A 23,773-nucleotide genomic window follows, 5' to 3' on the forward strand; every position below is an offset into this window, starting at 1 on the left:
CCACACACAAGGATTCACCATCGCGTAATGTATGTGTTTTCCTTCTAATTTCGCCATCAACACGGATCAACATTAAGTTTTTCAGACCAAACAATTGCAAAATGCATTGAGGTGATGCAAGGTATGTCCTTTCTTGCTGAGGGGCGTGCCTTCAGTGACGTAGGGTGAGGACTCGTCACCAACTCAAAAACAAGACTTCCGGAATATTCAGCGCGAGTCTTAAAACGTAAAATATAGCTATATGCGGTGGAATCTTTGTCAAATATGCTCAGTAGAAGTCATTTGAAGCCATTTTACAAATTATGGACACAACTTGTCCGGAGACGTCGGTTGTGCTTTAAGTGATACATTAGTAAAACATTGTCTTCTAATTTGAATACTATGCCCCCGGACCAAGCACCAACAACTATAAAACAACAGAACACTGACATTTTAATTGGTTGTCCTTTCCATGAACTGATAGATCTGTAACCTGGTTAATGAGCTCTTCCTGTGAAGGAGTTTATCTACTCGTTAATTAGTCCAAGGCCAGATCTCCTACATGAAGATGACAGTTTAAACAGCTCTGTCTGTCACCTCAGATTGACCCCAGATTTTCTGTGCTTCCATTGTGGGCCTTCTAAGCATGAAACATTTAAATATGATAACGTCTATTTTGTTTACTTTCTATCATCTGCCTATTTAATTTTTCACATTTGTGCAATTTTAAACTTTTAACGCAAATCGCGAAATCTAAATATTTTCCTAAAGTCCAACATAAACCGTGCATCATATGAGAGCGTTCGTCGCATTCTTATAATCTCCGACGTATTCTCCACAAGCAACTTCTTTGCTTATCTGAAGCTATTTCTGCTACACTCATCTTCTCCCGGTGCCGTTTTACTCGATAAACTCAGCGAAAGTTTCTACGATATTAATTGGCTTTCCTTGCTCATAAGAATCAAACATCCAGGATGACCTGTCGGGTTGAAACGCCCGTGCAAGACTTACAAGATCAATAGAAACACACCAATATAGCATGTGTGCCCTCATCTCCCACTCACGACACCGTCCCACCCCCCCCAAACCACCTCCATGTTCATGTGTCCATTTCATCATATCCAGCAAAAGTTCAGCGAGGGTCAAGCAGCTCCGGGCCTTTTCACATAGAGTGGAGGATGAGTGCATTGTTCTGGATGGAGATCACCTCTGACACATTTTATGTTCGAAGACCACCTATTCACGCCCCCCCCCCCCCCCCTCTTCTCGGTTACGATAAGCAGCAGCCGCTAATTAGGCACACGCTCAAATTAGCCCAATCCGTGGTGTTATCGCAACGCATCGCACCTGCGGTTCCAAGAAACTGATAAAAGGCCACACGTGCTTAATTTACTGTAAGTGTTAAACTCTGTATGGGGAGGCCGTTGGGGGGGGTGGGGAGGCTTTGCGCAGCGTGTGACGCATTTGATTCTGCAACACTACACTCTGAAAATAAGTTTCCACTGACAGCAACCATGTTCATATTACCATAAGTGTTGTATAGTAGCGGGACTTTTGTTACCCCATCCAAATCATCGAAATATAGTGATCCCTCGGCTTACAAACTTTTCGGTTTACGAACGTTACATTGATGAAAATTTTACCTTGGCATCCAACCTTTACCTTGGCATGTGAACTTTTTCCGTACACGGAGCTGCCTCAATGAGTGATGTGTCGTTCGCGAACGAGCCCGTTCTTGTAACAACAAAATGGCATCAGACTGTTTTTGTCCTCTATTCTCCGCCCCCAATCTTCCGTTAAAGTCACGTGATTGGTCGAGAATGCAGCAGTGAGGGGGGGTGGTTTAAACTTTAAAGAAACAGGCAGACGACAGTGTGAGTTTCAACTTTGATAGTTCAAAGGCAGAGTGTAGACTGCAAGGTTAAAATATCCCATCAATCAGGCTCCACAAACAACCCGCACAAGCCATCTGTACACTTGATACAAAAAGCTATCAACCTAGCTAAACAGAACACAATTTATGAGGAAAAAGGGATCATTCCTCAAGATGGTGAAAGAAGGCTACGTTCCTCATCAAGTGTTTAATGCTGATGAAACCGGCCACTCCATTCCTTCGAGCCATCAACGACCATCACAAACGTAAATAAAATGACTTTATTATATAGTACAGTTTGTTTCTTTAATTACAGTACAATAGCACATTTATTATACATAAAATAAGTTATACTTGTGTAGTTTTAAGGCTTAGAAAATTATAAAGTAGAAAATTGTTTTATGGGGACCTGGGAACGGATTATTCTCATTTTAATGGTTTCCTATGGGAAATTAATTTACACACTTACACACTCCGTCTGGGAACCAATTAAGTTCTTAAGCCAAGGTATCACTGTACAAAATGGATCAAACTGAAGTATTTTTGTTTTGAAAATTATTTATTATTCATATTGTTATGATTTAGCTAATGTTAGAATTTTCCATCCATCCTTTCTCAGCCGCTTATCCTGGGTGGGGTCAACAGGTCAGTAGGTTTAGCAGGAAAGCCCAGACCTTCTCCCCTGCAATTTCTTCCAAATCTGCTAGAGGATCCTAAGGTGTCCCCAGGCCATCCGGGAGACAGTCTTGCTCATCTTCTATCGGTGAGACTCACCAAGAGGCATCCTCCCGAGATGCTCGTGTCACTTCATCTGACTCCTCTCGACATGGAGGAAATTTTCACGTTTTCTCTATGGAAAAGTGCAAACATTCTGCAAATAAAACTCACTTCGTCCGCTTCTATCCCGGAAGCATTCTTTCGGTCAGAAACCATAACTCGTGACCGAGATTCGGAACGTGTCCAGGTAACCAAAAGTGATAGGGTGAACTTCTATGCCACCCCCGGACAGTACACAAAGTTTCTATGTACCCGTCCGCTCTGGCTTTCTAGGTTTTACCAATGTTTGGTCAGTCAAACACAACCATGCTCTCTCTTCTGCTCGGCCATGTCGCGCTGACAGAGTACCGGTCTTACCGCTTCAGTTCAAACGCTAACACCTGGTCCAAAGCCAGGAGGCAGAGTCGCGCGGTGGAGTCACTCGTCAGTCTGTGTTCATTGGTCGCTACAAGGCTGCCGTTCTGTCGGTCAGTTTTGCACGAAAAGCATGTAAACATTCACTGGCGTCCGCCAAATCTCCAGGGAGAGTCTTCAAGGTCCGGACCTCGTTACTCTCTGTGTTTGGATGAATAGTGGGCCGTTCTCTCTGGGGAAATCAAGGTTGGTATTTGGTCTGTTTCTGTCACTAATGCTACATACCATTTCCATCTTTCAGGAGACAGCGAGTCTTTCAGGACTTCCCAAAGATCAGGAATGGCTGGACCACCTCAACCACATCCTCCAGCAAAAGGTTCGTATGCATTTACCCCCGCCCCCCAAAGAAAAAGTTTGGAGAAATCAATGCCTTTGACAATTGATCGTTTATGCTTTTTAACAGTTGACAAAATGTACTTATTTAAAAAATAATAATAATAATAATAATAATAATAATAATAATAATAATAATAGCTAATAATCTGCGATTGGCTGGCAACCAATTCAGGGTGTCTCTAGCCTCGTGCCCGAAGACAGCTGAGATAGGCTCCAGCAACCCCCGCGACCCTAATGAGGAATAAGCGGTACGGAAAATGAGATGAGATGAGAATATATATATATACTTTTACTGTTGTGACGGCTTTATTTCCTGTATAGGATAGTTGTTGTGTGATGTAAATCAATGTGTATTATATATTTATAAATTGCTTTTAGTTATCGTTCACAAAGTTTGAGTTTGGAGGAATTGTCCTCCCTGATATTCAAATCTTGTCTGAGTCATCTCTCAGACTTCATGGTTGATTCCAATTTACTACTTTTACAATTTGGTACAATCGTGTGTCATCCTTGGGTGTTTCAGAAAGTTCTCATTCACTGCTATTCCCAAATTTATTTGGGACGTCGAGCACCATTCCTGAATTTGTTCGGGTTCTGTTGTTTCATGCTTGGGTGCGGATAAAGCACTGGCCATGGCCTCTGGCAATGGGCCCTGGCAATGTTTTTCCCTGGTCCACTCGCCAGGGAACGGTCGGTGGAGAGGGCAACCGCTGCCTCTCCAGCATACGACGGGCGGCGGCCTGATGGGAACGGGACTCGGCCTGGGGTGGACGAAGACGCGGCACGGATCGTCGTGGGCGTGAGTGCGATCCCTCTCGCACGTTCACGCGACGGCGCATGGCTCTGCGTGGACGTCGACTGCCAGGCGCAGAATGGCACCCCGTACGGCCGTATGGGACCAGGTCTCGGCCGGACGCCGACGTAGGCGTGAACTGCCCGGCTCCGGGGGAACGAGACGGGTCCAGAGCCGCTCCGGGATCCAGCGGTGAGTGGGGTCTCGGACTGACATTGACGCGGACGTTGCACGGCTCGTCGTGGATGAGACTCAATTCGTCATGCACGACGACAGCGTGGCTGGACGTGGGCGTGCAATGCCAGTCACCCAGTGTCACCCTGGACGGCCACCTGGAAGGAGGTCTCGGCCGGACGTTTACGTGGACGTTGCGGCTCGTCGAGTGACGCAATTCAAACGCGACGAGGCTTGCGCTAACGTGGACGTAGCATTGCCCGGCACAGGGTGGAAATGAGACGGGTCCGATGTACCTGCAGGATCCGATAGTTGGCCGATTCATTCTGTCACGTTTTGCGAGGTGGTGATGGCGGGTTCGGATCCCAAAAAACAGGCAGGAGGGAGCAGGAGGTTGTTTGACAAATTGTATTAAAATAAAGTCAGCAGGAACAAAATGTAAAACATCAAAATGATCTGAATGGAAAAAATACAAAGTAGCAAAAGAAGACCAAGTGTAAAAGTCCGCCAAGGTTAAACAAACACGTACACAATGCATGCTGCAACCAAGCAGCAAACAAACAATGAATCGGCACCGGATGGTCGTGCCGGGTGTTCTTTTAAATGTCAATGATTAAACGACCAACACCTGCGAGGCTGCAGGCAGGGCTGACGTCGCTACCCGCTGGTCGCCAATCTGATCAGGACGACCAGCACCTGTGAGTCCACGAGGGGAAAGCATTTCCCTTTTTTCGAGCTTCAGCTGTTGTTAAAGCGCTATATACATCAATATGTATGTATTGCATTGTATTTTGGGCAGCTGCCCTCATTTGAAGCTTATATAACTCCAGACCCATATAATTTAGGAATTAACTCATTTTTTTCTGATGAAAGAAGAAAGCCTATGGTTTCTTACACTGTATTGAATGTTTAGGTCGTCCTAAGACTCAATATTCTGTGGGTCCTGGAATTCATGTGACAATGACAAAAACCCTGCAACTGGAGTGGACACATTTGTGCACATGTCTGGCAGTGAATGAGTTAAAAAAGCAACAAAAAAAAAGCCGCAAAGATCTATAGCTCACAAAAATGCCTGATTAGTAACCAACAGCGAAAATAATATGCCCTGACAACTTACATCGGCTTCCGTCTCAAACGGCGCTGAAGGTGGCCAAAAGTACGGTGGCCCAGAAGAGTCAAAAAGTCTCAATATTGGCGAATTGGACCCGGAGAGTGCTGCAAATCCATATGCTGCCGGATGGACTAGTAGTAGATTCGCTCCAGGGGCCTTTAACAAACCCACGCTAACCCTCCCTTTTAGGGGTTTACAGCGCCACCTCTTGCCTTGGCATACATATGACACTTTGCCCCCAACTTTTTTTCTTCCACCAAAAAAAAAGAACAAAAACAAAAGAATTTAACAACATCCAATGTACTCGTGGATGTGAAAGGCCGAAAAAAAAAAAAATCAAATCAAACTGGGGCCACTTCTCTGCGAGCGCTCCGCATGAGCTTTAACTTGAGCGCTGTCAACGTCCACTCGCTGTGATTGAATGTTGCTTTGCGTTCTTGTCAGAAGCCGCCGCAGGCACTCATGCGTCGCCTCCGCACCACGACACACACACACCAGGCACTGTTCTCTTGTTCCCCAGATCTTCCTCTGACCTTTCCACCTTGCTCTCCCACACTAACACACACACACACACACACACACTTGACACTCGACTTGAATCCGATGTTTTTCCCTTCTAGCTGGACAACTTTCAGTCCCTGTTCTCCGTCTATCTCTGCCATCTTGCCCTGTCCCACTTTTTTTCTCTCTCTCTCTCTTTCTCTTTTTCTCTCTCTCTGGCTCAGACCCCGAGGCAGCTTGTTAGTGGGGAACTAAATATTGATTTGGTGAGCCTGTCGATGCCGGGAGAATGAGCTAGTGTTCACTAGAGACCTCGGCACCGGCAGCCTGCTATCGACGTTTTCCGTGGGCAGAACAGGGGTGATGGGGGGAGGAGGGGGGAGTGAAGGAAGAGAGGAGCGGAGTATGACAAGCCTGAGACTTGCCCCCCGGGTCCTTATGGGGACTGGCGGGATCCTTGCTGACAACCCCCCTCCTCACCGCTTATTGCAGCCAGCAGACCTTTTCTATCTTCTTTCATGTCTTCTTTTTCTTATTTATTTTTGACTAATAATAATTTTAATGATAATAATTCTGTGATAATTTTTTTATGCTTTCTCTGGGTTTTATAACGAGCATATTTGCCAATCTGTTTTTTTTTTGTTTGTTTCTACTCTTCTTGGGCTTCTTGTTTTTTGTCTTGGAGAATGGCAGGTTTTTTTTTACTACTAGCGCATTAGCCCATTTGTTTTGTTTTTCTTATTTCATTGGATTTTTTGGGATTTCTGATCAAGTTTCTTGTTTTTTTTTGTCTTGAATAAGGGCATTTTTTTCTTATTTATTTATGTATTGTTTTCTTTGGGTTTTAGTACGAGCACATCTGCCTATCTGTTTTTTATGTTTGTTTTCTTATTTATATGTAAATGTTTCAACTCTACTTGCTCTTTGTGTTTTTTGTCTTGGGAAGGGTTTTACTACTAGGGCATTAGCCTTTTTTTCTTATTTCTTTGGATTTTGTAGGACTTTCTTCTCATGCTTATTGTTTTTTTTTGTCTTGAATAACGACATTTTTTTCTTATTTATTTCTTTTTTTGGGGGTTTTTAGTACGAGCGCATTGGCCTATCTGTTTATGTTTGTTTTCTTATTTATTTATATGGAAATTTGTCTCCTCTTCTTATTTATTTATTTATTTATTTATTTATTTATTTATTTATTTGTTTGTTTGTTTATTTATTGGTTTGTTTTATTTTGTGCTTTCCCTGTGTTTTAGTACAAGCGCGTTAGCTTATCTTTTGTTTGTTTTTCTTATTTATTTGGAAAAATGTCTACTCTCTTCTTGAGCATCTTGTTTTGGGCACCTTGTGCACTATTTTTGCTTTCTCTGGATTTTAGTACTGACGCATTCGCATTTTTTTATGTTCTCTCTTCTCTAGCTTCTGTTTTTTTTGTCTTGAATAAGGGTATTTGTTTATTTGTGTATTTATTTATTTGTTGGGAGAAGCTAGCCTCATTTGTTTGCCGGGAAAAAAAGTACATATTTGCTATGTTAACAGTCACTTTGGTGGCATCTTGGTGCTAAGGTGCTACTGTAGTGAGTTGAGGAGCTTCAAGGAAGGTGGCCTCTTGGGGCATTCATGATAACTCACATAGCAGCCAGAGAGAAAAAAAAAACATTTTTGGGTCGATCAGACAGGAACAAAAAAGAAAAAAAAGAGCTGTCGTCTTCTCCTTCCCTGTCATTGCTTATGAAAAGCTCACCGAGCAGAACATCTGTTAAGTCGACTGCCCCCGCCTTGTCACCCCTGCCCGTGACACTACTCGCACTCTGCCAGCACTCTGGCCTAATGGTGATATCATCCCATTCCTAAAATAAAAAGACACCGAAATAGACAGATGAGGAAAAGACGAGTGTCCTTCACAGGCTGGGCTGTCAGCGACGCGATATGAGGACGTATTCCGTCGGTGCAGCCGCCTCTTGTCACTGACAGTCTAATAGAGCTGCCGGTGGGACGCCACTTTATTATCTCAGTGGCCCTGTCAATACTCCAGCCATCAGTCACTAGGTTGGAGCACAAGTGTGTGCGTCACCGCCAGTGGGGTCCATTCCTCACCACGGCTGTCGTGTTCAGCCACATGTCAACGTAACAAGAGCCGCAAAGCGCATGCGGCACGACTGCTCAAAGCCAAACGAAAGATGCAGTTCATTTCCTTTCAGCATGCTCCATTTGAATACCAATATGCTTCTTCATTGACAATCACACCATGTTTTTATGGTTCAGTAAAAATAATAAGAAGAAGAATGTACACTAAATTACCACATTTTCCGCACTATGAGGCGCACCCAAAAGCCTCCATTTTCTTGAAAAGATGATATTATAATCCCGTGCGCCTTATATATGAAGTAATATTGAGCCACGACAGGTCTCGCAACAACAGTCAGCAGCCACAGACTCCATTTGCCCCCATAGGAAAAGTTGTGCGTGGTGCATGCTGGGATATTTCAAACGCCGTTTTGTTCTGATAATCTCTTAAAAGGACATAACCAGTTGGAGTTTTCTCTGTTTTTTATTGGGGGGCGCAATGGTTAGAAATTGATATATTTTTTATTTTCAGATTCAGATATTTTCAGATACAAAACATCGTTTGTATCTGAAATTTTTAAGGTGGATTTTTTTTCTCAAGTTTGCCGTGATTTTCTTTTTTTTTTGTAAAATGATTACAAATGGAAAATGTATTTTTTTGGCTTGCTTTTGTATTTTGTATCAAAAAAAATGTAGTATTTATGAAAAATTTAAGGCAGAATTTTTTCTCAATTTTGCCATAATTTTCCTGGTCTTTTTGGTTTTTTGGCAGTTTTTTTTGTTTTTGTTTTTGTGTTTAGTGTCTCCAAAAATATAATTTATTTCTGACAATTTTGAGGTGGAATTTTTTCTCGGTTTTTACATATTTTTTTTTTTTTTTTTTTTTCTTTTTTTTTTAGAAAAAAAATAGAAATGAAAAATGTTGAGGTTTTTTTTTTTGTTTTGTTTTGTTTTTCCTTTTTTTGTATTTAGTGTCTCAAAAAATCATTTATTTCTGAAAATTTAAAGGCGGAATTTTCTATTGATTTTGCCATAATTTTCCATTTTTTTGACACAATGGAAAATTTGCCATTTTTTGCTTGTTTTCGGATGAAGTGTCTCAAGATAAACATTTGTTTATTTCTGAAATTTTAAAGTCCAAAATATTCCATGAAAACCCCTTAGGAACATAAAAATAAAAGTTTTAAAGAATTATAAAGAATTATAAAAAAAATATAGTTATGATTTTCTTATGATAAACTCTGATCAATCCCTGGAGTATTTCAGAACGCATAAAAATTCAGAAAATACCACATACTAAAATACTATTCTGCAATATCTATTTTCCTGTTTGACATCAAAAAAGGAACATTATGATAAAATTGACATTTTAGAATATGTACATATACATATTGAAGTTGCACTTTATAATCCAGTGCGCCTTACAGTGTGGAAAATGCGTTATATGTGTGGCTGAAATACGAAAACTGCAAACAGAAAACCAGAGTCAAAAAAGAACCCCTGAACCTCCTTTCCCCCGATGCATGAAACCCAAACTCTTTTGTTGACGTCCAATCAAGTTGGACACCTACCGATTGAAAAGTTGATCCGAATTGACTCATCAAGCTAAACCCCAAATGGCTCACTTCTTATGGAATCCAAAAACCTCGACGCCGCCGGTCAGCGGAGAGCCACCGCGAGCGGCACTCCTCGGCCGGAATCGAGGGACGGGCCGCCGTCTAATAATCATGAGCAGGCCGAGGGGGATGCTTGTACGGCTCTGGCGCAGCCCGCCGTGAATAATGCCGGCGTGGAAGATGGAGTGTCCACGTGGGCCACGGGGGTCCCGGCATCGGCCCAGGGAAGCATTGATTTAATTGCCTTTGCTTTATTTGTGGAGTCCTAATTATTGAATCGAGGTAGATTTTAATGGGCCGAGTCTTTATGAAGACAGGGAAATGACTGGCTTCGGTCGGCTGCTGGCCAATAATGAAAACGAACAAACCAGCGCGCCCCAAACACACACACACGAGCACTCACAATCCCCCCCTGATCATTTTTCAGACTCATTTCAACCTCGCACACACACACACGGCGGCCTCATGACAGTATATTAACATTTAAAAAGTCATTGGCTCTGTTGATTTCTTTATGAGAGGACAATGGTTTACTGGCGCCCGGCGACGCCCAGGGCCTGCTAATATTTACTCCGTAATCACGCCCTCGGGGGGGGGGGAGACCGCCGAGCATCACTTCTTATCAGACTCGGAACCATAACAAGCGGGTGAACATTAGGCTGGCCATGTAGAGACAAGCTGGACCAATCTGGAAAAGGGGGGGGGGGGCTCGCTATAAAACGTCAAAGCTTGTTATGGATTGGCTACGGGGGCTGACATAACTCCTTTCATTTTAAAAGCCTATTGAACTTTGTAGTGGGGGGGGGGGGTTGCTATCGCTCACCGCTGCTAAATAATACACTTAATTTGTGTTCACACAGCCGCTTACATCATTATTATTCCTCCGCGCTAAACATATCAAAGATGCGGCGCCTCGGAATCAAAAACAAATAAATAACTAAAAAAAGTTTTATTGTTGTGAGCACGACTGTTGAGGCGGCGCTGTCGTGTTCTGTGGCTCATTATGGCTCGGTAATGACAAAGGAACAGCTCTGCTCGCCCAAGGAAAGTGACTCTAATTAAGCTTCATTTAATTATCGAACTAATTAAATCTTTTTTGGGGGGTGTCTGTGTGGGCGCGTGTGTTTGTGTGTGCGGCGGTGACTGGAAGCCCGTGGTGACTTTGTTACGGTGAATGTCACAACACAAGTGGCAGCGAGAAGGGTGAGTCTCCAGAGATTTTTTGGTCTTTTTTTTCTCTCTTCACCCCCCACCACCCCACCCCCAAACCCAAACAGGGTTATTTAGCTTGTTGGAGTGGCTTTTGAGAGAAGGAGAGAACGCAACAGTGTGGGGGGGGGGGGGAGAAACACAGAGCTGCAAATAAAAATAGATAGGCAGACGACAGAGAGAGAATGAGAACATTGATAGAAAACACAGTGAAATTTGGACTGTTTCAACTTTATTGATAGTTCAAAGGCAGAGTGTAGACTGCAAGGTTAAAATATCCCATCAATCAGGCTCCACAAATAACCCGCACAAGCCATCTGTACACTTGATGCAAAAAGCTATCAACCCAGCTAAACATAACACAATTGATGAGCAACTAGGTGCAATCATCGCAGAGAAAGCAAGGCAACTTCACTCGGATATCGTATGATATAGTTTGGATGCCAAAATTAAATTCTCGTGAATTTAACGTTCGTAAGCCGAAAAGTTTGTTAGCCGAGGAGTTTGTAAGCCGAAGTCTCACTGTATTTTGTGTAGTTTTAAGGCGTAGAAAATTAGAAAGTAGAAAATGATGTTTTATGGCACAGGTGTCAAAGTCAAGGCCCGCGGGCCAAATCCGGCCCGCCACATCATTACTTTCGGCCCGCGAAAGCAAATCAAACTTGTTAAATTCCATGATGATTGCTAAAATCTGAGCCAAAATTTCATATTTTTGGATGTCAACCATAATAAAAGTCATTATTCTTGACTTCAGATTTGAAAACGAGTTATTCATTAATTTGCTGTGTGCTCTATACTTAATATTTGAAGGGATTTAAACATTCTAATGGGTTCCCCAAATTCATAATGGCCCTCGAGAGGAAACCATAACTACAATGTGGCCCGCGGCAAAAAATGACTTTGACACCCCTGTTTTATGGGGTCATGGGAACGGATTATTCTCATTTTAATGGTTTCTTATAGGAAATTAATGTTTGGGATACACACTTTTCGCCTTACACACTGTCTGGGAACCAATTAAGTTCGTTAGCCAAGGTATCACTGTATATATATTCAACATGTATATATTCTAAATCTGTTGGGCCAGAGTAATCTCATATCTATCAAGTTTTTGGGAGAAAAGTTTTTGATGATGTAGTCATAAAAGTGAGGTTACATTTTTACTTGCATCCCCTCAGGGGTTGAGTCTCATCACATTGAGATGAAATTCTTTCGCGCCGTCCCATAAAATACACGACAAATAATACCAAAGGGAAACAAAAACAAGATTTGGAAAGTGACTTAGCCGAACTCTCGCGAGATTTGTGGAGTCTGATGTCATCCAAATATTACAACTTTTGTTCTACTTGAGGCCGTGCCGCACTGACCCCTCCGCCGCTTCTTACCAAGTCGCCAGCGTCATCCCCATTGCTAAATCCTACCCACCGGCTCGCGAGCTAGCATCTCCTTTATATGGATATCACCTGTCCATATTTCAAAAAGCCCAACGGTGCCCGTATCACCTCATTTTCATCACTTAATGAGCAAAGCAACCCGAAATAAAGCTCCGGTGTTTCCCTGTGTTTTAATCTGAGGGTGTATTTAGGTCAGATCCCTAACAAATGCATGTTGCACACCTAAAACCATGTTTCCAAACAACGTATCAAGCACAGGAGAGATTTTTTTTTTTTTTAATTACAGCACGTGTGGGCCCAAGTGTCCAATTCCCTTTCATATCAGTCTCCCGTGGTTTAAAAGGGGAGAAAGGAGGGATCGGCCCCGCTGCGGGGGGAAGGTAATTACCAAGCAGAGAATAGACGCTTGGAGTTGTTTCTCTTACCTGATGCGGCGCTTTGCAAAGGCGACATATTCATTACGGGAGATAATCAAATGCAAGATTTGGTTGAAGACGGTGATGCCTTTGTGCTTGGACTTTTTTTTTCAATCTGTTTATCACCTATGTTGTTGTTATTATTATTCCCTCCTTTGATACATTTGATTTTCAAACAAAAATGAGAAGATGAAAGATCAGCGGCAGTGTTTCTTTTTTTTATCTCCACAAACTCCGCCCATTTCACCTCACCTTGAATGGTGGCCTACATCGGAGCGTTTTTCCGAAAAGTGGGGACAATGATCTTGGAGAATAGGCTATTGGTTAGCAAAGCCAAATCAATTCGGTAGCAAATGATTATTTTTATTCGCCGACTGCTCGTAGTTTTGATTAATCATTAATCGACTCATCAGATTATTTGTTAATCGCAGCATTTTGCGGCTGCGCTTTTATAAACAGAATAAGTTTACAGCTAGTTTACAAATTCTAAACAAAAAATATCTGTTTTTCACTTTTATTCAACTTGGCTTGTTTTAACATCTTTAATTCATTCACTGCCATTCCCGAAATTATTCGGGTTTTGGTTTGCCTTGCTGGGGTGCCGATAAGGCGTTGATCAGACTTCTGGCTATGTTTTGCCCTTCCACAAGGGGCAGCATATGCTTTTTGCCCATGTTAGCGCTTTGTTACAGCCTCAACTGTTGTTAAAGCGCTATATAAATTAAGATGTGTGGATTGTATTGTATTAAATACAGCCGCCCCCATTTCAAACAGATAATCCAGACTCATATAATTTGGGAATTAAACATTTTTTTCGGGAATTGAAAAATGTGACGTGGAGCGCCATTCCCGAATTTATTTGCTTTTTGGTTTTCTTTTTTTGTGGGAGGAGTGCCGATAAAGCGCTGGTCCAACCTCTGACAATGTTTTTTCCCTTCCACAAGGGGGCAGCATTTGTCTTTTGTCCATGTTAGCGCTTTGTTACAGCCCATCTTAAAGCGCTATATAAATCAAAATGTATGTATCGTATTTTGTACAGCCGCCCCCATTTCAAACTGAGATTGCCACAGACCCATATAATTTAGGAATTAACTAATTTATTCGGGAATTGAAAAGCATGATGTGGAGCGCCATTCCCAAATTCTTCCGGGTTTTGTTTTTTTCTTGCGTGGGTGGCGCTGATCAGACCACTGGCAATGTTTTATCCCTTCCACAAGGGGCCACCATTTGCCTTTTGTCCATGTCAGCGCTTTGTTACAGCTTCAGCTGCTGTTAAAGCACTATATAAATCAGTATGTATGTATTGTATTTTGTACAACCACCCCCATTTCAAACTCAGATCACTCCAGACTAACTTAGGAATTAACTAATTTATTTGGGAATTGAAAAGTATGACATGGAGCGGCAAATTTGTTCGGGTTTTGTTTTTTCTTGCGGTGGGTGCCGAGCTAAAGCGCTGGTCAAACCTCTCGCTGTCACGGTTTGCTAGGTGGTGATGGCGGGTTCGGATCCCAAAAAGCAGGCAGGAGGGAGCAGGAGGTTGTTTGACAAATAGTATTAAAATAGAGTCAGCAGGAACAAAATGTAAAACATCAAAATGATCTGAATGGAAAAAATACAAAGTAGCAAAAGAAGACCAAAAGTAAAAGCCCGCCAACGTTAAACAAACACGTACACGATGCATGCCGCAACCAAGCAGCAAACAAACAATGAATCGGCCACGGATGATCGTGCCAGGTGTCCTTTTAAGTGTCATTGATTATAACGACCAGCACCTGCGAGGCTGCCGGCAGGGCTGACGTCGCTACCCGCTGGTCGCCAATTTGATCGGGACGACCAGCACCTGTGCAGGTGCAGGTGGGGCCGACAGCGCCCCCCGTTGGTCGCCAACCAGATCATGACACTCGCAATGTTTTTTTTTCCCCCAAAAGGCAGCATTTGCCTTTTGTCCACGTTAGCGCTTTAGTACAGCTTCAGCTGTTGCTAAAGCGGTACATCAATCAAAATGTATTGTATTTTGTACAGATGCTCCCATTTCAAGCTCAGATAACTCCAGACCCATCTGACTTAGGAATTAACTGTTTTTCTCATGAAAGAAGAAAGTCAGAAGTTTCTAACCCTGCATTGAATGTTTATGTTGTCCTAAAGCTTAATATACTGTGGGTCCTGCAATTTTAGTGACAATGACAAAAACCCTGGCACTGGAGCGGACATATGTTTGCACATTGTCTGGCAGTGAATGAGTTAAACATGTTTAAAATAAATCAGAGGGGTAAAACAACGTCTTTTAATGAACTGCTCTCACAGATTTTCTTCCTAAAATTGCACGTTGTCAGTTTTGGGCCATCTTGATCTGTCCTCCGCTTACCCCGGTTTTTGTTTTCCGTATTCAGTAGCCCGACACGCTCTCCCAAATTGAGCCCTTGAAAATAATTGCGCTAACCTGTTCCGAGGGAGAAGACAAAAGAGTCAAAATGATGGATCTGTCTGGTGGTGAGGAAAAAAAGTTAGCGCGTATCACGCCAAGAGCAGACAACGGCCACTGGAGTGCCGCAAACTCCTCCGCCTCGAGGCGTACCCTCGGGCTACGGAATAGCAATGTCATTTAATTGGCTGGTGAAAACACCTTTTGCTCGCTGAGCCGCTGTCCTTGTCCTCCCTTCCCCCGGCACACGCTCGGAAAGGCGGTTGTCAGTGTCAGTGGCTTTCCGTGTCAGTTCACTTCTAAAACATGTTCACGGAATCACAGTGAGACAAAAGGTCTGCTCTGCCGGGCCTGTTGAATAGTCATGGGTGGGTGAGTTATCGTAGCTTAATGCTGCTGTAGCAATTTGCCTGTTGCCAAGGGGGACAGGGCCTTCTTGCTATCAAACCCCACCCCGGCCCATAAAAAAATGCTCATCGGGCCTTCTTAGCTCCCCTTTTTGACACCCCGCGCCGACTCCCGCACTCTGCCGAAGGGGACAAGGGGGCAGCCCGGCTAAATCAAATGTAGCATAACATTAGCGGCCGGCTGCTAACACCTTTGCCTTAAGCAGCCCAGGGGATGCGGGAGAGCAGGTGCGTACCGCTGCGCACCTCCAAACCAGACTGCGGGGTATCAAAGTGCGTAAACTTATGTAAAACCATTCATTCCATTTCAGTTTAAATAGATAAAAACAAAATGGAGCTCTGAATTATTATCTGGACGTCGATTTGGTTTCCCTGTCGCTCTCATTGGCCTAATAATCCTAATTGGATTTGCCTAATAAAGGCAATCCAATCCAATCCAATCATTATCCCCCATAATCAGTCACATGATTGAGATGACCTGCTATTAAAAAAACGTAGCTTGTAGCAGACGTTAACATTCCACCATGACGTCTCTGATCCACTGGTGAAAAGGAGGCTTTCATCCTCTCCTCTGTCATCTAGAACTGCTTCATGTCATAGTGTTAACATCATAGAGTACATGGGGAAAGTCGTTAAGATTGCACAACTGTCCATGTTTTGATGTTCCTGTTGTGTTTATTATTTTGCTTTGTGTTGACTATTATGTGAAGCACTTTGTTACAGCTGCAGCTGTTGTGAAAGTGCTATATAAATTAGGATGTATTGGATTGGATATGCGGATCAAACCTCTAAAGATGGAGGATACTGATTTGCTGTGGCGACCCCTTGAAGGGAAAAGCCGAAAGAAAAAGAAGAGGAGGATTGGATTGGATTGACCTTTATTAGTCTCGCAGTGGAGAAATTTACATTTCATAGCAGCAAAGGAAGAGGAAAGGAAAGAAATGAGTAGAAAAACAAAATACAGGAGCTGCTGTAAAGGCAGCCACTCTCGCGGCACCATATTGAAGTCAAAAGAACAAAAAGAACTAAATAACAAATTTGTCACATGAAGCAGTTCTAGATAAAGGAGGAGAAGATCAACGCATCCTTTTCACCAGTGGATCAGGGACATCACGGTGGAATGTGCATGTCTATTCCAAGCTCAATGTTGAGAGCAAACAACAAGCTTTACCATCCATGACGAAAAGAGATTGTCTCACATCCCCTGTCCCATGTAAATCCGCTTCAATTCCAAGCCGCGACAGTTCCACATACGGATCGGTGCTCTGTATTGTATTGTATTGTTATTTTTTAGAAAGCCGATTCCCACGTTGGTGGCGCTCGTCTGCACTTCAACTCGCCGTCCCCCCGAGGCCTCAGAGTGTCATGGCCGCCTCGCTCTGTGTTGTCTTGCGCTGGGTTAGTCGTCTTGGGAGCGCAATTAGCTGATGAGGACTCGGCGCGCACCCTTGTGTGGGTGTGTCTTTGTGGGACCTCCGGAGCGAAGGCCGCCATGGGGATGTGTTGGGGGGCTGGGCTTGTAGGTGTTGTTCTGCAAAGGGGTCGATGTCTCAGCAGTTCCTTTCGGCGCTGGCGGATCTCCGAGGACCCGCGCCGTGTTTGATGTTCGTGCGGACTCTCCCACTTGAGCGCTGGCCGGCCTTGTGTTGCCATCTCCTGCTACCTTTTAATAAAGAAGAAGAAAGGTTCCCAGGGAGGGTGGGACTCGTTTTCATGAGCTTCTCACTTGCGGCCAATCGTGCCCGATTGATTGATCTGTACGGGCTCTCCTTTGTGAGACGCTCGGTCAACCGGGAGGGGGTCAAAGTTGATCAGCTGCTCCTTCACGTCCACGGGAGCCAAGTGAGGTGGCTCGGAAATTGCAGAATAGTATAATGTGTGGTATTATCTGCATTTTTATGAGCTCGGAAATATTTATAGGTTTTATCAGAGTGTATCACAATAAAATCATAAATATCATTTTCAGAGCTGACCAATCTTTCCTCTTTTAAACGTGTATGTTCCTTGAAGGTTTTCCTGGAATATTTTGCACTTAAAATTTTCAGAAATAAACAAACGTTTATCTTGAGACAATACAGAAAGTTTTTAAAAACGCCAAATTTTCCATTTTTAATCATTGGGGCAAAAAAAATGACAATTATGGGAAAGTCGAGAAGAAAATTCCACCATAAAATTGTCATTAATTGATTTTTTTAGGGGACAATACAAATACAAAAAAAAGCCAAATTTTCCAATTTTAATTATTTCACCCCAAAAAACTACAACAATATGACAAAATCGAGAAAAATTCTGCCTTCAAATTTTCAGAAATAAACAACTTTTTGGAGACATTAAATACAAAAATAAATTCAAAAAATGCAAACTTTTCCATTTCTAATCATTTCACCCCCCAAAAACTGGAAATCTATGGCAAAATTGAGAGAAAAAATCTGCCTTAAAATGTTCATAAATAACACTAAAAAAAACAAGCGAAAGGAAACCGGCCAAATTTTCCCTTTTTAATCATTTTGAAAAAAAATTGGAAAAACATGGCATAATCGAGACAAATTCCGCCTTCAAATTTTCTGAAATAAACGATTTTTTTGGAGATACGAAATACAAAAACAAGCCCAAAAAACGGCTAATTTTCCATTTCCAATCATTTCGCCCCCCCAAAAAAATGGCCTTAAAGGACAACCGATGCCATTTTTTCATTTCCTCACTGACATCAAAAAAACGTTTTATAGCATCTAAAATACCCAAAACACGAAGTATGATATTTTTAGTCAAATGCAAAACACCAATAAAAATGACTTAAAGTGTGTCCAAAACCTGCAAAAAATTGAGCTGCGAATTTTTCAGAATGACCCGCCCCCAGTTCGTGACCTCACGCCAAGACGTCTTGCATTGCTGGAGAATCCAAACAACACATCCAGTTATGAATATGATTCAAATAGTTCTGAAGAGGAAAGCATAAATATTTGTATATTAAAGAAATCCTTCCGCATCAATTCGAACTGTCTGGACTCCAATGTAGTGTCCCAGAAAACGCACAAGATGGCGCCCAAGCTCAGTTGGAAATCGGCTGTTTTGTCTGCTGGGAATTAGTGTCAACTAGTATCAAATAGTAGTCTTGGTGCAACACACAACAATTCACCATCGCGTTATTTATGTTTTCCTTCTAATTTCGCCATCAACACGGATCAACATGATGTTTTCAGACCAAACAAAGTACCCAAAATGCATTGTGTGTCAACCGATGCCGCCGGACAAGTTGTGTCCATAATTTGTAAAATGGCTTCAAATGACTTCTACTGAGCGTATTTTACAAAGATTCCACCTCATATAGCTATATTTTACGTTTTAAGACTCACGCTGAATATTCCGGAAATCTTGTTTTTGAGTTGGTGACGAGTCCTGACGTCATGTCACGGACGGAACGCCGCTGACCGAGAAAGGACACACAATGCATTTTGCGGTACTTTGTTTGGTCTGAAAACTTTGTGTTGATCCGTGTTGATGGTGAAATTAGAAGGAAAACACATAAATAACGCGATGGTGAATCGTTGTCTGTTGCACCAAGACTACAATTTGATACTAGTTGACGGGAATTCCCAGCAGACAACTCAGCCCATTTCCAACAGAGCTCTGGCGCCATCTTTTTTTTCTGGGACGCTACACATCAGTCTTGATGCCTCAAAATGGCCCGGAAGAAATTCTTTAATCGATTGCAAACATGTATGCTTTCCTCTTCAGAACTATTTGAATCATATTCATAACTGGATGAGAAACAAGAAAGCATATTCTCCGAATCTGTAGCCATTGTTTGGATTCTTGAGCAAGACAAGACGTCTTGGTGTGACGTCACGAACATGCGGACGGGACTTTCTGAAAATGCCCAATTCGCAGCTCAATTTTTGCAGATTTAGCACACTCTAAGTCATTTTTATTGGTGTTTTGCATTTGACTAAAATATCAGCCTGTGTGTTTTGGGTATTTTAGATGCTATAAAAGATTTTCTGATGTCAGGAAACAAAAAACTGGTGTTGGTTGTCCTTTAAAGCGATTAATCGTTTGATAGGTTTTCAACAAAAACAAGGAAAGGTCCACGAAAGCGTTTTTAAATGAGTGTCACTTACACTCGATTCCATCAATCATCTTTTTGGAATGAACTTGAACCGAATCTGATCCCCCCCCCCCCCCCCCCCCCCCCCCCCCCACACACACACACACACACACATACACTTTTGGGAATCCAAATCAATGTCAGGTTTAACTGATTAAAGGTACTTATGTGTTTTTTTTTTCTTTCTTCCTTTTCTCCCACCCCTTCTTTTTTCCCCCACCGACCCCGCAGATACCCTCCGCTGGCCAGCTAATGGAAGCTTTGCGTGTGAAGATGAAGGAGAGGAAAATGCTGACAGAAGAACTGGCCACGCTGGCAACAGCAGCCGCAGTCAGCGAAAAAGCTTGACTCCTCAGGCTGAGGTTGAGAAAACTGTCATCTGCTTCTTTTTCGCCCCTAACCCCGAAAACTTACCTCCCCTCACCATCAACCCCCGACTCGGTGGAAACTCGACCGAGCTGGGCCTCGGATTCACTCCACGCCGAGCTTTTGGAATGAGGCCCTCAACATCTGTGCTGCGCAAACGCCTTTTAGCCCTGAAATCAACATGGACCCGCGGTGAGAAGGCTTATGCAAAATTTTCCATGTTTATTTGGCAATTTAGGGACTTTAGGGGGGGGGGGGGGCAAAACCTTGACCCTTCAATGAATGACATATTTTAAAGTGTCAATTTCATCATAATTTTCCTTTTTTGATGTCAACCAGGAAAATAGAAATTGCAGAATATTATGTGTGGTATTTTCTGCATTTGTATGTGCTCCGAAATATTCCAGGATTTTATCAGAGTTTATTACAATGAACTCATAAATATCATTTTCAGAGATGACCAATCTTTCTTCTTTTATGTTCCTTAAAGGTTTTCATGGAATATTGTGGCCTTAAAATTTTCAGAAATAAACAAATGTTTATCTTGAGACACAAGTTTTAAAAAATGACACATTTTCTATTTCTAATCATTGGGGCAAAAAACTGAAAATTATGGCAAAATCGACAGATAATTCCACCTTGAAATGTTCATAAATAATCGATTTTTTGGGGGTGGACGAAAAGAAAAAAAGCCACATTTTCCAATTCTAATTATTTTGCCAAAAAAACTAAAAATTCATGGCAAAATCTAGAAAATTCTGCCTTCAAATGTTCAGAAATAAATGATTTTTTGGAGGCACTAAATACAAAAATAAAAAAAACGAGAATCTTTCCATTTCTAATCATTTCGCGCCCAAAAATCACAATAAAATCATAAATATCATTTTCAGAGATGACCAATCTTCCTTCTTTAAAACATTGATGTTCCTTAAAGGACAACCGACGTCACTTTTTTGTTTCTTGACTGACATCAGAAAAACGTTTTATAGCATCTAAAATACCCAAAACACGCAGTATGATATTTTTATTCAAATACAAAACACCAATAAAAATGACTTAAAGTGTCCCAAAACTGCAAAAAATTGAGCTGCGAATTGGGCATTTTCAGAAAGTCCCGCTCCCAGTTTGTGACGTCACGCCAAGACGTCTTGCCTTGCTCGAGAATCAAAACAATGGCTTCAGATTCGGAGAAGATGTTTTCTTGTTACTCATCCAGTTATGAATATGATTCAAATAGTTCTGAAGAGGAAAGCATACATGTTTGCAATCGATTAAAGAATTTATTTGTGCCATTTTGATGCCACATTGGGGGAAAATCTATCACCCAAAAAAGAGGTACAAAATGACGACCTCCAGTGGCCACCTCCGTTTCCACAGGCTGATAAATTCCTTATATGGAGCTTGGACGCCCTCTTCTGGTGGCTTTTGGGTGCAACACAAGGTTTTCAAACCAAACAATACAGCAGAATACATTGATGTGATGGAAGGACTGCTACAATGTGTCTTTTTTTCCGTCAGGGGGCATTCCTTTAGTGACGTCACGTACGGACTCGTCACCAACTCAAAAACAAGATTTCCTGAATATTCAGCGCAAGTCTTAAAACGTAAAATATAGCTAAGTGCGGTGGAATCTTTGTAAAATACGCTCAGAAGAAGTCATTTGAAGCCATTTTACAAATTATGGACCCAACTTGTCCAGAGATGTCTGTTGTCCTTTAAATAGTATTGCTCTTTGGAATGTTGCTGTCCCGATGACCATTTTGTATTTGAGAGCCTTTTCCTGAGCATCTTCGTCTTTGTGAAATTCATAGACTTGTTCTGTAGCCACAGGGGAGCATAAGCCAGTGTCTTCTTGTGCCGGTCCCAAGCCCGGATAAACACAGAGGGTTGTGTCAGGAACGGGATCCAACGTAAAAGCTTGGCCAAAACAAACCTCTGAAGATGGAGGACACTGATTCGCTGTGAAGGGAAAAGCCCAAAGGAAAAAAGAAAGATTTTCATGGAATATTCTGGCCTTAAAATTTTCAGAAATAAACAACAATACACATGTTCATTATCTTGAGACACTCAATACAAAAACAAGTAAAAAAATCAATTTCTAATCAATGTGCCAAACAATGGAAAATGATGGCAAAATCGAGAGAAAATTCAAATGTAAAATGTTCATGAATAATCAATTTTTTGGAGACATTAAATACATAAACAAGCAAAAAAAGTCATATCTATTTCTAATCATTTCACCAAAAAGAAAAAAAAACTACAAAATTATGTCAGACTTGAGAAAAAAATATGTCTTCAAATATTCAGAAATAAATAATTTTTGGGAGACGCTAAATACAAAAACAAGCAAAAAAGCCTGATTTTCAATTTCTAATCATTTTGCCCCCCCCAAAAAAAACTGGAAACTTCTGGCAAAATCGAGAGCAAATTCCAGAAGTAAATGATTTTTTTTGGAGACACTAAATCCAAAAATAAGCAAAACAACCCAGCAAATTATCGATTTCGGATAATTACTTTACCAATGTCGGATTTGTAAATACAGTGCTACCTCGGTTTACGAACCCCTTGGCTTACGAACTTTTCGGTTTACGAACGTTACATTTATGAAAATTTTACCTGGCATGTGAACTATTTTTTAGTAAAGTCTCGTTATATCGATATTCTCGCCTACAAGAGTCAAGCCATCAACGACCATCACAAAAGTAAATACAGTAAAGTCTCGTTATATCGATATTCTCGGGAGTCGTAAAAAATATCGATATAACCGGACTAGCGATATATCCGATCCTGCGGCATGTAAATTTTCTCCTTGCATTCATAGAAATAGTATCGTAATAAGCAGTACTATCGATATAACGAGACTTTACTGTAAAATGACTTTATTATACTGTACAGTTTATTTCTTTGATTATAATACCATAGCATATTTGTTATACATAAAATAAAGTATGTTTTGTGTAGTTTTCAGGCTTAGAAAATTAGAAAGTAGACAATCATGTTTTATGGGGACCTTGGAATGGATTAATCTCATTTTCATGGTTTCCTATGGGAAATTAACTTTTGGGATGCACACTTTTCGCCTTACACACTGTCTGGGAACCAATTAAGTTCGTAAGCCAAGGTATCACTGTAATAGTAAAAGTGCACCTTGTCATCTGAAAATGTGTCTAAATTCAAGGATCACCGGCCATCTGAGATGGGGTTCGATTCCAACAAAGGCTTTCATGATTAACGAGGCGACATCCCCCCCACTGTTGACATCACAAACATACACCCTCGGGAGCGGTTCCAAACCTTGACACCTTTTCCCCCCTGCCTCGCTTTCTTATTCATATTTGAGGTGCAACGCAACTCTCCGCTGTCCTTGAGCCGACACCCCCCCCCCCACCACCACCACCACCCCTCTTGATATTATGTATAATTAACCGTGCAAAGAATCCTCCGTTGAAGAATTTACACACAAAAAAAACTACTTTTTAATCCCCTCACCACCGCCGCCCCCCCCCCCCCCCATTCTGGTGTATATGCTAATGATGTCGTTTTCCTTTATCTTTTTATAATAAAGGATTAGGCCAGGACTGTCTTGGGCTGCATCTCAGGGACCAATTTAGCCAAGATCCAGGAGAGATGAGCCCTGGTGGTTAATTACCATTCATTAACATAGTTTGCATCTCCTCTGCTCCAATACCCACGAGCCGCCGATTGTCAATATTTGTCCCATATAAATTTCTGCCTTTTTTTTTGTGTGTGTGGGTATGTGTGATTTACGGCCCCCTCCCTTCCTTTTGTCGCCGTCCTCCAGCGTCGCTAATGACA

The 23,773-nt window shown here is 42.0% G+C and overlaps 1 protein-coding gene across 1 annotated transcript in view; it reads left to right on the top strand.

The window, feature by feature from the left end:
• Window positions 1-20,929, top strand: part of cntln (centlein, centrosomal protein) — a 116,710-nt gene extending 95,781 nt beyond the window's left edge. The window contains exons 25-26 of the mRNA XM_089006860.1: window positions 3,285-3,359; window positions 19,823-20,929. Of these exons, the coding sequence (XP_088862986.1) occupies window positions 3,285-3,359; window positions 19,823-19,939 (192 nt within the window). The 3' untranslated portion in view covers window positions 19,940-20,929. The remainder of the gene's footprint in view (window positions 1-3,284; window positions 3,360-19,822) is intronic.
• The last annotated feature ends 2,844 nt before the right edge of the window (window positions 20,930-23,773 follow it).

Source organism: Hippocampus bargibanti, linkage group LG10 (genome assembly GCF_051943395.1).
Source record: "Hippocampus bargibanti isolate YZ-2025 linkage group LG10, ASM5194339v1, whole genome shotgun sequence".
Classification (NCBI taxonomy): Eukaryota; Metazoa; Chordata; class Actinopteri; order Syngnathiformes; family Syngnathidae; genus Hippocampus; species Hippocampus bargibanti.